At 44.8% G+C, this 15,816-nt stretch overlaps 1 protein-coding gene across 6 annotated transcripts in view; it reads left to right on the top strand.

The window, feature by feature from the left end:
• The window catches only part of LOC122550181 (myosin-7B-like), a 132,833-nt gene that overhangs the window by 4,546 nt on the left and 112,471 nt on the right, over positions 1-15,816 (top strand). For all 6 annotated transcript variants that reach the window (XM_043690887.1, XM_043690888.1, XM_043690892.1 and 3 more), the window contains exons 2-5: positions 4,052-4,182; positions 5,464-5,567; positions 7,756-7,899; positions 12,379-12,535. In XM_043690887.1, coding sequence (XP_043546822.1) covers positions 4,083-4,182; positions 5,464-5,567; positions 7,756-7,899; positions 12,379-12,535 — 505 coding nt within the window. In that variant the 5' untranslated portion in view covers positions 4,052-4,082. The remainder of the gene's footprint in view (positions 1-4,051; positions 4,183-5,463; positions 5,568-7,755; positions 7,900-12,378; positions 12,536-15,816) is intronic.

Raw genomic sequence — 15,816 nt, 5'->3', positions numbered from 1 at the left:
TGGGTGTGAGGCAGGGGAGTGGTGTGGGTAGGAGTGTGGGAATGGGGTTGTGGGTGTGAGGGAGGGAGTGGTGTGGGTGGGAGTGTGGGAGGGGGTTGTGGTTTCTCCAGAAATTTCTGTTCAGGATAAAAAACTCCTCAATGAGAAGAGAGATATAAGGTCAGCACTTTATAGGTAGAAGTGAAGTCTAGAGAGTTATTTAAGACTGGAGCAGAGGCTGTGTATCAGCTTCTGGTAACAGCTGGGAGGTGGTAGGTTGTAAAAATGCAGAGACAAAACAAGCAACAGCAGAGGGGTTTTAATGGAGAGTGCTTAGCTTACAAAGACTATGAGATAAGCACACTAGCTCATATCAAGAAGAGTCATGAATTTGCTCACTGGGTCTGGGTGAATATTTGAACAGAAATAATGTGTCGGGCTATGAGGAAAAGGCAGGAGATTGGCATGAGGTCACTGTGATCGTTTGAAGAGCTGGTGCAAACACGATGGGACAAATGGCCTCCTTCTGGTCCCATAACAATTCTGTGATTCTGAGTTAGTGAATACCCGAACAGTGCCTGGATAGTGATTGTAGTATGACTGAGTTCGATGATGTATCTGAAAGAGAGAAATGTGAATGGATGGCCAATAAAATTCCAGCCTGACCAGTGGTGATCACATCCTCTGAATGGATGAAAATACAAGGTGAGCTGGCACAGAAATTCACACTGATATTCCCTGTGCCCTATCCCCATTTCTATTCCTCCACATCATTTCTAAAAAGACAAACATATTCAACTAATTACCTAGCGGACCCTACAGCGTTGATGGATAAAATGTTTATACTGTTGGGATTATGACAGGCAGAGTAAACAGAAAATGACAATTAGTTTAGTTTGACTTCAGAGCAAATATACAGGTTTTAATTCAGAAGTTAGAAGACTTTGCCTCTGGAGGGGAATAAAGTTTGTTCAGAGAACTAATCACATCGACATAAGTAGTTTATAGTCTGTGGAGTTTCCAAGTCAGGATTGTTTAGCTGAAAGCTGTTTAAACTGAAAAAGTTTATGCCACCAGAACTGATTCATGTCAGTAAATTTAGAAAGGAATCTTTTAAAAAAATAGTCCCAGTGGTCTAAGGGAAAGAAACTGGACAGAACCAGTTGAGTAAAGCTTGCAAGAATTGCGAAAGAATGATATTTCTCTGGAATTGAGCATCTATGAAAGAATACTGATGACAATTTTTTTTTAATGTTTGTGCTGTGAATCTTCTAACCTTTATTTGTTTATTTCTTTTGTGTAACAAACTTATATTCTCTTACCAAAGGACATTAGCAGCCTCGTGTGAATATGTTTCAATGACCAACTACCAACGTAACCAACTGCAGAAGTTAATTATGATCTATCAAGCCAGGTTTCCTTCTAGAATCTGTTTAGTATTACGATAGGCTGGGCTCATTATAGTGGGTCATTGTCTGGCACTTGTGTGGCATGATTGTTACATGCCACTTACTAGCCCAGGTGTTTTGTACATTTTATACCCAGTTACAGTATGTGTGAGTTATACCCAATGACAATGTGTTATAATCGATACCATCCCTCTTTTCCAGCACCACACACTCAACTCTAGTCAGCCACTGCTACCTCACACTGAGCATTCTCCTGACTCATAAGTACGTCTGCTTCCGTGGGAGATTAGAGATTACAGTCTTGACAGCCATTGGAAGGCCTGACTAGAACAATGGCAGGATCCTATAGCATTTCTGTCACCTAACTAGTCTTCAAATACAGGGCTGTCAAATAATACGAGTACACTTTAGCTGCTCTGGAATATTGTATAAAGTGGGGTTGGCACAGTACCAGCTGTGAATGAGCTGCCAGCGTCTGTCAGGTTGACAGGATGGTATGACTCACTCCTTTCTCTCAGTGTCTGTGATGACAGTGTGCTCACTGAGAAATGGGTACATTAGACCTCAGTTTTACAGTGTAGGATGCAGTCAGATCAGTGAATCTGAATCACATTACACTGTTTCTCAATTACCATTAATTTCAATTCAGAAGAAAGGTAAAGCTATGATCTCACTGAATGGTGGAGCGGACTCGATGGGCTGAATGGCCTCCCTTTGTTCCTGCAGCTTATTGTCTTTTTTAGTAATATTGGTCACCGCCACCCATCTCATACTTAGAATCAAATTAGACACAATTTAAAATTTCCACTGGTCTCAATTGATCTTAATTTCAGGATTTCCTGTTTGCCAGCCAATCTTCTATCCTTGACAATATCTTACCCCCGACACCATGAGCTTTTAATTTCCACTATTTCGTTTGATGTAGTGCCTTATCAAATGCCTTCTGAAAATACAACATATCCATTGGTTCCCCTATGTCTATAGCACAAGTTACTTTGACAAAGAATGCCAAACAATTAGTTAAACATGGTTTCCCTGTAATAAAATTAGGTTGGCTGTGCTCAATTATCTTGAACTTATCCTTCTATAACATCTTTAATAATATCTTCAAGTATTTTGTTGTTAACTTTAAATTTGAGGTAGATGAATTTTTGTTAAGCCAATGTATTAAGGGATAGGGGTGAAGGCGATGTACAGCCAATTAGGCTACAGATCAGCCAAGATCTCATTGAATGACAGAACAGGCCTACTCTGTTTCCTATGTGCCTATTTTCTCTCTGACAGATGTTAAACTCTCTGGTCGGTAGTTTCATGCTTTCTATTTCCCTGCTTTTTTTGAATAAAGGGGTTGCAATCATTATTTTTCAATATAAAGGAACATTCCTTAAATCTAATGAGTTTTGGAAAATTGAAACCAATACATCAACTACCTGACTTACTACTCTTAAGATATCTATCAGAAGCTGAGGAAATTTCAGCTCACAGTCCCACTCATGGTGTTCACAACGAGTATAAGACCAGGTTTTAGAACATAGAACATAGAAAAGTACAGCACATAACAGGCCCTGTTAGATGTTAGAGTCATAGAGTCGTAGAGATGTACAGCATGGAAACAGACCCTTCAGTCTAACCCATCCACGCCGACCAGATATCCCAACCCAATCTAGTCCCACCTGCCAGCACCCGGTCCATATCCCTCCAAAACCTTTCTATTCACATACCCATCCAAATGCCTTTTAAATGTTGCAATTGTACCAGACTCCACCACTTCCTCTGGCAGCTCATTCCATACACGTACCACCCTCTGCGTGAAAAAGTTGCCTCGTAGGTCTCTTTTATATCTTTCCCCTCTCACCCTAAACCTATGCCCTCTAGTTCTGGACTCCCTGACCCCAGGGAAAAAACTTTGCCTATTTATCCCATCCATGCCCCTCATAATTTTGTAAACCTCTATAAGGTCACCCCTCAGCCTCCAACGCTCCAGGGAAAAAAGCCCCAGCCTGTCCAGCCTCTCCCTGTAGCTCAGAACCTCCAACCCTGGCAACATCCTTGTAAATCTTTTCTGAACCGTTTCAAGTTTCACAACATCTTTCCGATAGGAAGGAGACCAGAATTGCATGCAATATTCCAACAGTGTCCTACCAATGTCCTGTACAGCTGCAACATGACCTCCCAACCCCTGTACTCAATACTCTGACCAATAAAGGAAAGCATACTAAACGCCGCCTTCACTATCCTATCTACCTGTGACTCCACTTTCAAGGAGCTATGAACCTGCACTCCAAGGTCTCTTTGTTCAGCAACACTCCCTAGGACCTTACCATTAAGTGTATAAGTCCTGCTAAGATTTGCTTTCCCAAAATGCAGCACCTCGCGTTTATCTGAATTAAACTCCATCTGCCACTTCTCAGCCCATTGGCCCATCTGGTCCAGATCCTGTTCTAATCTGAGGTAACCCTCTTCGCTGTTCACTACACCTCCAATTTTGGTGTCATCTGCAAACTTACTAACTGTACCTCTTATGCTCGCCAAGGATTAATCCTAATATAAAATAAATTAACTTAACTTATGGACCCCTCAATTCACTGCTATCCATGTGCATGTCTAGCAGTATTTTAAATGTTTTGACGGCACATTATTGTTTATTCCCTCTTCTTTCACAGAGAATTCCACAACTCTCTCTGCTCTTACAAAATGGACAAGGTGGATGATTTGGCAGCCTATGGTGAAGCTGCTCCTTACCTCAGGAAGAACCCACAACAGCTGAAGGCTATCCAGAATGTTCCGTTTGACGGTAAGCTCTTTGTCCAGTTAGGGTGCAGTGTCAAGAAGATGCTTCCTCATCATTGCCAGTAATCGCTTTTCAATAAAGTCGTCTGGGTTAGACCTACATTTGTACAACAACCTCAAAATGTCCTAAAATGTCTGACAGCCAAATGATTGTTTTAAAATTCAAGACAAACATCAACATCCTGGGGGTTACCATTGACCAGAAACTCAACTGGACTCACCACGTAAACACAGAGACTACAACAGCAGGTCAGCGGCTAGGAATACTGTGGCAAGTAACTCACCTCCTGACTCCCCAAAGCCTGTCCACCATCTACAAGGCTTCAAGTCAGGAGTGTGATGGAATACTCCCCACTTGCCCTGGATGGGGGCAGCTCCAACAACACTCAAGAAGCTCAACACCATCCAGGACAAAGCAGCACAACCACAAGCATCCACTCTCTCCACCACCAACACACAGTTAAGCAGCAGTGTGTACTGTCTACAAGATGCACTACAGAAATTCACCCAGGACCTTCCAAACCCATGACCACTTCCATCCAGAAGGACGAGGGCAGCAGATACATGGGAAATACTACCCCCTGCAAGTTCCTCTCCAAGCCACTCACCATCCTGACCTGGAAATATATTGCAGTGTCTCTGGGTCAACATCCTGGTCCCCTCCTGCCTACACCATATGTTGTGTGTGTATCTGTACCATAGGGACTGCACCGGTTCACCAGTCAAGCACAAATGCTGGCTTTGCCAGTGAAACTGACATCCCATCAGCAATTTAAAATAAACTCGTTGCTGCAATGCAGAGGAATGAGGTAGTGATTCTCACACAGGATCTGACATACAGCTGTTTTACCTTAAAAGAAACAAGCTGGATGTTTTAGTGATATTGATCAAGTGATGGAATATAGCTCAGGATATATCGCTGTCCCTCCTTCAGTCAGACATGGAGATCTCTTTTCCATCTTCCTGGGGATAGCTGACGTCTTGGCTGAGTTTCCGATTTGGAAAATATTGCGAATGCCACCTTAGATGATAAACTCCAACATCTGGAGTGGGGCCAGAGCCTCCTCACTCAGAGGCCAGACACTGACCCTTGAACCCTACCCTTTGACACAGCTGAATTTAGCCTCAGAGAGACACCTTTCTGTTTCCCAATCTCCTGTGGTATTCTGAACATGCACTGGACAGACTGACTCTGTCCAACTCATTGTCTCTATCAGACAGTCCTGGACACGCATTACTCCTGGAGTTAAGCAAGGTATTCTGTAAACATTTTCTTGTTTAAAAGGTAAGAAGAAAGTCTGGGTCCCTGACAAGAAAGAAGTTTATATTGAAGCGGAAATAAAGGAACGTAACAGTGGGAAAATCATTGCGGAGACGGTTGCTGGACAAGTGAGTGGTCCTCCTGTGTGTTTTAATCAATCGTATTTTTAAAATGTGCTTTATTCTGTTTTAAGTCCAGCAGAGCAAGGTATGAGTCTAGTCAAACGTTCCTTGCTCTCACATTTCAACAACTTGACTTCTGCCTTCTCAATAATTGCTAACCTCAATGACATGCAAATCCCAGGAACAAAGAAACAGGTGTATCCCACCTTCCCTATTACTAAATCCAGATCATACATTACTCCTGCTCTCCGTTAACCCCTGGTCTAACAACATCATATATTTAGAATTAAAATGTGAACAAAAATAGGCAATTATCCCTGGAATTGATGTATGAAGAGAGACTGGATCCGTCAAGACTGTATTCACTAGAGTATAGAAGAATAAGGGGGACGGGGTGCGATGTCACAGAAACCTATAGAATTCTAATGGGACTAGGCAGGGTAAACTCAGAGAGGATGTTCCCAATGCCTGGGGAGTCCAGAAGCAGGGGTCCCAGTGAGGACTGAGATGAGGAGAAATGTCTTCGCTCGGAGGGTGGTGAGCCTGTGGAATTCTCTGCTGCAGAAAGTGGTGGAGGCCCAAACAGTGGATGTTTTCAGGAAGAAATTCGATACTGTTCTTAGGGTAAAGGGATCAAAGGGTATTGGGGAGAGACTGGGAGCGGGGGTGGTGACTAAGTTGGATGATCAGCCATGACCATATTGAATGGTGCAGCAGGCTCAAAGGGCCGAATGGCCTCCTCGTGCTCCTGTTTCCGATGTGTCTATAACCCTTGCTGTCAATTCTCTTCAGTTCTTCCCCATCTCCCCTCCCGCAGTGGAACAGTCCAACATCACTGTTCTCTTCCCAACTGGGATTTACTGCTCTCTGAGCACCTTCATCATACTGTTGTCCAGTGTTCCTTCATCTTGCCCGGCACTATGATCTGTCATTGACTCTTTCGAAGCTCTCCTCCTCTCTCTTAAACAAGTGAACCTCTTGGATTTGATCATTGGGGTCTGTGCAGTGAGCTGGGGAGCAGACCAGTCGAGGTGCTAATGATTTAGCTCAGTGCTGAGGAAACGACAGGTGGGCAAATTCTCGGAATTGTGCTAGTTGCTGATTGGCTCCTGCTGCTCCGTGGGATTGAACCAGGTTTGTCATGCTGACCTGAATTAAACCTGTCCAGCCACTCTGCTGGGGTTCACATGGGGAAGTGATCACCTGGTAGAAGAGGGAAGTGGGGGGGTAAGGGGGGAGTGTAATAAGAGGGTGGCTCGGTGGCTCAGTGGTTAGCACTGCTGCCTCACAGCGCCAGGGACCCAGGTTCAATTCCAGCCTCGGGCGACTGCCTGTGTGGAGTTTGCATGTTCTCCCCGTGTCTGTGTGGGTTTCCTCCGGGTGCTCCGGTTTCCTCCCACAGTGCAAAGATGTGCAGGTTAGGTGAATTGACGATGCTAAAGTTCCCATAGTGTTCAGGGATGTGTGGGTTAAGTGCATGAGTCAGGGGTAATTGAGGAGTAATAGGGTAGGGGAATGGGTCCGGGTGGATTACTGTACAGAGGATCAGTGTGGACTTGTTGGGCCAAAATGGCCTGTTTCCACACTGTAGGGATTCTATGATCCAACCTCCTTGACACAGTAACGAATGCCTCGTATCAGGATGGTCAACTCACACTCAGGCTCTGCAGGCCTTTCCTGGTATGATGGTAATGTCCCTACCTCTGAGCTTAGGAAGCACGGGTTCAGACACAGCAAAAGCAGAACTTCCTAGAAACACTCAGCAAGTCTGGTTGCATCTGTGGAGAGAAATCAGAGGTAATGTTTCAGGTCCAGTGACCCTTCCTCAGAACTCAGTTCTGAGCTTTCTCTGATTTCTCTCCACATATGCTGCCAGACCTGCTGAGTGTTTCCAGCAACTTAGAGTCATAGAGATGAACAGAAACTGACCAGGTATCCTAATCTAATCTTTCAAGTTTCTTCACTTAGTGTTAACCCGGGTTCAAATCACACCAGCTCTGGATTGCATTTCTGAACAGGATGAAAAGAAAATATTGAGGAACTCCTGCAGAAATATCCTGGGGCTACAATGGTTGACCTCCACAATTTCACACTGATCTTACACTTAAAAGATGAACTGCTCAATAAAAGGTACAACAAAAGATGCTGCCAGGTGCAAACTCCAATGTATCTTGTTTCAAAACTTCTTTCTTAGAAAGTGACTCTGAAGGAAGGGGATGTTCAGGAGATGAACCCACCTAAGTTCAGTCTGGCTGAAGATATGGCCATGTTAACCCATCTGAACGAGGCGTCTGTGCTGCACAACCTCAGGCAGAGATATGCAAACTGGCTGATCTATGTGAGTACTGGAGGAAAGGAACATTCCAGAACAATTGCCGAGATGTTCAGTACCTCTCTTACAGGCATGTACAGGCATGTTACTGACATTGGAGCAGTCATCCAAAGAATGGGTGAACATGAAGAAGCAATAATGCCATAATAGAACATAGAACAATACAGCGCAGAACAGGCCCTTCAGCCCTCAATGTTGCGCTGACCTGTGAACTCATCTAAGCCCATCCCCCTACACTATCCCATCATCATCCATGTGCTTATCCAAGGATTGTTTAAATCTCCCTAATGTGGCTGAGTTGACTACATTAGCAGGCAGGGCATTCCACACCCTTACCACTCTATGAGTAAAGAACCTGCCTCTGACATCTGTCTTAAATTTATCGCCCCTCAATTTATCGCTACACCCCCCATACAAGCTGACGTCATCATCCGAAGGAAAAGACTCTCACTGTCTACCCTGTCTAATCCTCTGATCATCTTGTATGTCTCTATCAAATCCCTCTTAGCCTTCTTCTTTCCAATGAGAACAGACCCAAATCTCTCAGCCTTTCCCCATAAGACCTTCCCTCCAGGTCAGACAACGTCCTGGTAAATCTCCTCTGCACCTTTTTCAATGCTTCCACATCCTCCCTGTAATGGGGTGACCAGAACTATACAATATTTAAAGTGCAGCGTTTTGTATAGTTGCAGCATGACATTATGGCTCCGGAACTCAATCCCTCTACAAATGAAACCTAACACACCGTATGCCTTCTTCACAGCAGGGTGGCAACTTTCAGGGATCTATGTACATGGACTCCAAAATCCCTCTGCATATCCACACTACCAAGAATCTTTCCATTGACCAGTACATAGCTAATGTCCTCTAATGTATAGCTGTAAAATGAGGCCATTTGGCCTATTGAGTCTGCTCAGCTATTCAATCATGTTTCTCAACCCCATTCTTCTGCCTGCTTGATCCCCTTACCGATCTTAAACACACTCAATGACTTGGCCTCCACAGCCCTCAGTGGCAATGTCTTCCACAGATTCCCCACCCTCTGGCTGTCGAAATTCCTCCTTATCTCTGTTCTAAAGGGTCATCCCTTCACTCTGAGGCTGTGCCCTCAGGTCCTAGTCTCCCCTAGTAAAACATAGAGTCACAGAGATGTACAGCACTGAAATCGACCCTGTGGTCCAACTCGTCCATGCCGACCAGATATCCCAACCCACCTGCCAGTACTTGGCACATATCCTTTAAACCCTTCCTATTCATATACCCATCAAAGTGCTTTTTAAATGGTGTAATTGTACCAGCCTTAATCAGTTCCTCTGGCAGCTCATTCCATATACACACTACCCTCTGTGTGAAAACATTTCCCCTTAAGTTTGTTTTAAACTTCTCCCCTCTCAACTATTGTTTTCTCTCTAAACCTATGCCCCCTAGTTCTGGACTCCTCCACCCCAGGGAAAAGACTTTGTCTATTTATCCTATCCATGCCCCTCACAATTTTGTAAACCTCTATGAGGTCACCCCTCAGCCTCCGCTCCAGGGAAAACAGCCCCAGCCTGTTCAGCCTCTTCCTATAGCTCAAATCCTCCAACCCTGACAACATCCTTGTAAATCTTTTCTGAACCCTTTCAAGTTTCATAATATTTTACCTTCCACTCTATCCAGCCTATTCAGTATTCTGTAAGTTTCAATCAGATCCCCCCCTCATCCTTCTAAACTCCATTGAGTACACATCCAGAGTCCTCAACTGCTCCTAATATGACAACCCTTCATCCCCAGGATCATTCTTGTTAACCTCCTCTGGACCCCTCTCCATCAGCACATCCTTCCTTAGATGCGGGGCCCAAAACTGCTCACAATATTCTAAGCACAGACTGACCAGAGCCTTATACATCCTCAGCAGTACATCCCTGCTCTTGTAGTCTAGCCCAGTTGAACTCAATGCTAACGTTGTATTTGCCTTCCTAACTGCTATCTGAACCTGCACGTTAACCTGAAGAGAATCGTACTAGGACTCCCAATTCCCTTTGTGCTTTAGATTTCTGAACCCTGTTCCTGGTTAGAAAACAGTTTATGCCTCTATTCTTCCTATCAAAGTGCATGACCTCACACTTTCCCACATTGTACTCCATCTGCTACTTCTTTGCTCACTCTCCCAGCCTGTCCAAATCCTTCTGCAGCCTCCCCACTTCTTAGATACTCCACCTATCTTTGTGTCATTGTAAACTTGGCAATAATGCCCTCAGTTCCTTCATTCAGATCGTTAATGTATGACATGAACAGTTGTGGTCCAAACTTGATTACTGTGGAATACCACAAGGCACCAGCTGCCATCTTGGAAAAGACCCCATTATCCCCACTCTCTGCCTTCGGCCAGTCAGCCAATCCTTTATCCATGCCAGTACTTTGCCCTTTATTTAGCAGCCTCTTATGCAGCACCTTGTCAAAGGCCTTCTGGAAATCTAAATAGATTACGTCCACTGTCTCTCCTTTGTCTAACCTGCACATTACCTCCCCAAACAATTCAGACATGACTTCCTCTTGAGGAAGCTGTGCTGACTCAGCCCTATGTTACTGTGCATTTCCAAATACTCCCTAATATCATCCTTAATAATGGACTGGAAAATGGCTGAGGTCAGGCTAACTGGCTTATAGTTTCCTGTCTTCTGCTTCCTTCCCTTTTTTAAACAGGGGTGTTACATCATCCATTTTCCGGTTCTCTGAGACCCTCTCTGAAAGATCACTACCAATGTCTCTACAATCTCCTCAGCTATCTCCTTTAGAACTCTGGGGTATAGTCCATCTGGTCTGGGTGACTTATCCACCTTTAGATCTTTCAGCTTCCTTAGCACCTTCTCAAAGAACAAAGAATGAATAATACAGCACAGGAACAGGCCCATCGGCCCTCCAAGCCTGCGCTGACACATTTTGCCTTTCTATACTATAACTGTGTTCACTTCCAGGATCCGTATCCCTCTATTCCCTCCTATTCATGCATTCATCCAGGTGTTTCTTGAATGCTGGTATTGTGTCTGCTTCCACCACCACCTCCTCTGGCAGCGCATTCCAGGCACTGACCACCCTTTGTGTGAAAAAGTTGCATCACCCATCTCTTTTAAACTTCCCCCCTCGCACCTTGATCCTGTGCCCCTAGTAATTGACTCCTCCACCCTGGCTAAAAGCCTCATACTTTCCACTCTATCCATGCCATTCATAATTTTATAAACTTCTATCAGGTCGCCCCTTGCATTTCAGTGAAAACAAACCCAGTCCCTCCAACAGTGATGGCCAATACACTCACCTCTGCTCCCTGACTCCCTTGAAGGTCTGGAATGCTGTTGGTGTTTTCCAACGTACAAACTTATGCAAAGTGCCTTTTCAGTTGCTCCGCTATTTCTTGTTCCCCATGACTACTCCTTCAGTCTCATTTTCCAGTGGTCCAACGTTCACTCTTGCCTCGCTCTTACTTTTTATATATCTAAAATTACTCATAATTCTTTATATTACTAGCCAGCTTACTCTCATATTTCAATGTCTTCCCCCTTTATTGCCTTTTGAGTTATCCTCCTCTGATTTTTAAAGGTTTCCCAATCCTCTAGATTCCCACTAATCTTCAGCACATTGTAAACTTTTTCTTTTGCTTTTATAATGTCTCCGAATTTCTGAGCCAGCTTACTCTCATATTTCAATGTCTTCCCCCTTTATTACCTTTTGAGTTATCCTCTGCTGATTTTTAAAGGTTTCCCAATCCTCTAGATTCCCACTAATCTTCAGCACATTGTAAACCTTTTCTTTTGCTTTTATAATGTCTCCGAATTTCTGCTGAATTGCCCCCAGAAACTCCTGTCTGTGCTGCTCTAATGTCTTCCCTGCTAGGCTCCCCTTCCAATCACCTCTGGCCAGATTCTCCCTCATGTCTTTGTAGTTACCTTTACTCAGTTGTAATACCATTGCATCTGATTCCAGCTTCTCCCAATCAAACCACAAGATGAATTCTAACATGTTATGGTCACTGCCCCTTAGGGGTTCCCTCATCTTCAGCTCTCTAATCAAGTCTGCCTCATTAAACACCACCAGATCCAGAATTGCTTGTTCCCCAGTGGGATCTACCACAAGCTGCTCCAAAACAAAAAACATCTCGTCAATATTCCACAAATTCCTTTTCTTGAAATCTATTACCGACCTGAATTTGCTAAAGACGACAGGTGGAGGAATATCTGATTATTGTTGGATATTGGTGTGTTGCTTTGTGTCTGCCTTCACCGGTAACATCCTAAAATTGTAATGTGATGGATTAAAGATTCAGCTAAGAATCACTGTCAAGACCGTGGCTTTGAAACAAAACAGTTCCAAGTGGATTCTAGTTTGGTCATTTATGTTGTGTTGGTGTGGAGAGTTAGCTGAAAAAGCTGAGCCTGTCCTGTCAGTGAGTGGCTGTGAACATCTTCAGTGGGACATGCAGATTAACAGGAGTAATCTGTTCTTTTGCAGACTTACTCGGGGTTGTTCTGTGTGTCGGTGAACCCTTACAAATTGCTGCCTGTGTACACACCGACTGTGGTCGCAGCCTACAAACGGAAACGCAAGGGCGATGCGCCCCCACATATATACTGCATTGCAGACAATGCCTACTTTGACATGTTGAGCAGTAAGTACAGAGGGACACACTTAACATTAACATTCAAATCCCTACCATGTAGAATAAGCACATGTTGTCGCTCTATGGCCTTAATCGGTCAGTGCATGGGCTAACACCACCACAATGGCATCCCTCACAAACTGATCATTATCCCTTCCCTTTCCCACTTACTCCCAATAGCAATGAGCACCTTGCAAGGCTTGTCCTCACCCATCACCCCATTAAAGACCATCACCCAGTGATTGGCTCCCAATCTTTATATCTCTCTGTGTAAAGAAGTGAAAGGGGTTTGTCGTTTTATTTACTCTTTCAGTGTGGGAAGTGGGCATCCCTGGCTGGCCCAGTGTGAATTACCCGCCTCTAATTGTCCTTGAGAAGGTGATCAAACATCAATCTTCCCTTTAGACAAGGAAATCTGCTCTTTGAACTCCTCCATGTTCTTGACATTGCTCCTAGCCCCACAATAAATCCTGCAAGCAGCCATGATTGTTCCTTGTTGGTATGATTAACGTTACAATGTTTCCCATTGGACTGAGCAGCTTTGTGTGGAATTTGCATCTTGGAAATTGATGAGCAAACAAACAAGGAACTACAACAGGCTATTCAGCCCTTTGAGCCTGTTGCTCTGTCTGCGGCTCATCTGACTTCAACTTAACATTCTTGCAATGTCCCCAATCAAGCCTTGGCAATCGAGAATCTATCTTCCGCTGCCTTAAAACAAGCCAAAGATTCTGCACCCACTGCCTTCTGTCCCCAGCTTTAGCAACATTTCTTAGATTCAGAGTACAGTTGGAGGAGTGGGGTAGGACTGTAATTGATAAACTGTTCCAATCTGGAGAAGATCCAATGGTTAGCTCAGGTGCCTAGAAGGCAAGTTTGCGATGTAGGATGACGCTAACAGCGTGGGCTCAATTCCCACGCTGGCTGAGGTCACTGTTAAGATTCAACCTCGCTCCTCGCCTTGTTTATCAACTCATTCATGACCAACATGCTAATTGAAAAGCCGAAACATTGACGTTAGACCACTCTCAGATGATTGTGCACGGTTCTGGTCTCCCTATTATTAAAAAAACGGACAGAGACACTTGAGGAGACGTGAAAAAATCAGAGTCGCGAGTGTGGCATCCAAAGAGCAGTAGAATCGATGATTCAGACAGGAGCCCTTCATCACCTCATTCCTGATGAAGGGCTCTTGTCTGAAACATTGATTCTCCTGCTCTTTGTATGCTGCCTGACTGGTTCTGCTTTTCAAGCACTACACTCTCGACTCTGATCTCCAGCATCTGCAGTCCTCACTTCCTGCTCCATGAAGAAATCAGAGCGGAGGGAGAGGTTATAATCTGCTGAGCGTACACCATCATTATGAATTCTGCTTCCCGACTGTTCCCCTATCCCTTGATACCCTGGGTGACCAGGAATACCTCTACGCCAGCCTTAATCAATTACAAGCCTCTACAACCCTCTGAGGGTTGACCTGTTATCCTGAAACTGTGTCCCCGAGATCTTGAAACTGCCAAACGGAGAAGTTTATTCTGATCAGGCCTGACTGCGGCTCCATAACCGACAGAAACCAGGGGACTGAGGGGAGGCCTGGTGGAGCTCCGTCAGGTTACCAACGTGTTCCCTCAATCAGGAATTGGGACCTTCCTCCAATCGGGAATTGAAAATCTCTCCATTCCTGGTTGTACTGATCTCTGGGGTCATCTGTGAAAGTAAGTTTAGTTGTTGATGGAAATACCGGCAGCGATCCTTACCCAGGCCAAGGGTCAGAGGTTAAAGAGTGAAAGAGGAAGGCTGCAGATGGTGGGACATCGCATGGTGAGGAGCTGGGATTGTTCTAGTTCAAACAGGCCCCTGCAATGGGGAAGTCTGCAAGGGAACTCAAATGCATTTGTCTCCTGGGGCCGGTGATCTCGAAGAGCTGTGTGGGAGGAGGAAGCTCCCACTGCCCCCTCAAAATACGCCCCCACCCTGTCACCCAGTCCTGACCTACCCCCTCCTCCAGCTTGCCAAGGTCCCTGAGCTCCCCTCGAACAGGGCATTTACCCAATGGTACCAAACCCCACCCCATCCCCTGTAACAGGGACTGTCCCTAAAGAGATCGAGGTGTGAAGGTGTTAATAGAACATAGAACATTACAGCGTAGTACAGGCCCTTTGGCCCTTGTTGTTGCGCCGACTTGTGGAACCAATCTGAAGCCCATCTGAACCTACACTATTCCATTCTCATCCATATGCCTATCCAATGACCATTTAAATGCCCTTAAAGTTGGCGAATCTACTACTGTTGCAGGCAGTGCATTCTACGCCCCTACTACTCTCTGAGTAAATAAACCACTTCTGACATCTGTCCTAAATCTAATACCCCTCAATTTATAGCTATGTCCCCTTGTGCTAGCCATTGCCACCCAAGGAAAAAGGCTCTCCCTGTCCACCCTATCTAACCCTCTGAAAATCTTATATGTCTCAATTAAGTCACCTCTCAACCTTCTTCTTTCCAATGAAAACAGCCTCAAATCCCTCAGCCTTTCCTCTTAAGACCTTCCCTCTACACCAGGCAACATCCTAGTAAATCTCCTCTGCACCCTTTCCAAAGCTTCCACATCCTTCTTATAATGCAGTGACCAGAACTGTATGCAATACTTCAAATGTGGCCTCTTCAGAGTTTTGTACAGCTGCAGCATAACGTCATGGTTCCGGAACTCGATCCCTCTATTAAGAAAAGCTAAAACACTGTATGCCTTCTTAACAACCCTGTCAACTTGTACGTGGACACAGAGATCTCTCTGCTCATCTACACTACCAAGAATCTTACCATTAGCCCAGTACTCTGCATTCCTGTTACTCATTCCAAAGGGAATCACCTCACACGTTTCCACATTAAACTCCATTTGCCACCTCTCAGCCCAGCTCTGCAATTTATCTATGTCACTTTGTAACCTATAACATCCATCATCACTATCCACATCTTTGCTGACCTTCGTCAGCATAGGCTTAATTGGGAGCATAGGCTGTCAGGGAAGGATGTCGTTGAAATGTGGAACTTTTTCAAGGAACAGATACGACGTGTCCTTGATATGTATGTACCTGTCAGGCAGGAAAGAGATGGTCGTGTGAGGGAACCTTGGTTGACGAGGGAGGTTGAATGTCATGTAAAGAGGGAGAAGGAGGCTTACATAAGGTTGAGGAAACAAGGTTCAGACAGAGCGTTGGAGGGATACAGGATAGCCAGGAGGGAGCTGAAGAAAGGGATTAGGAGAGCTAAGAGAGGGCATGAAAAATCTCTGGCGG

This window comes from Chiloscyllium plagiosum, chromosome 5, assembly GCF_004010195.1.
Source record: "Chiloscyllium plagiosum isolate BGI_BamShark_2017 chromosome 5, ASM401019v2, whole genome shotgun sequence".
NCBI classification, from domain to species: Eukaryota; Metazoa; Chordata; class Chondrichthyes; order Orectolobiformes; family Hemiscylliidae; genus Chiloscyllium; species Chiloscyllium plagiosum.
This window is presented reverse-complemented; position numbering and strand designations above follow the sequence as displayed.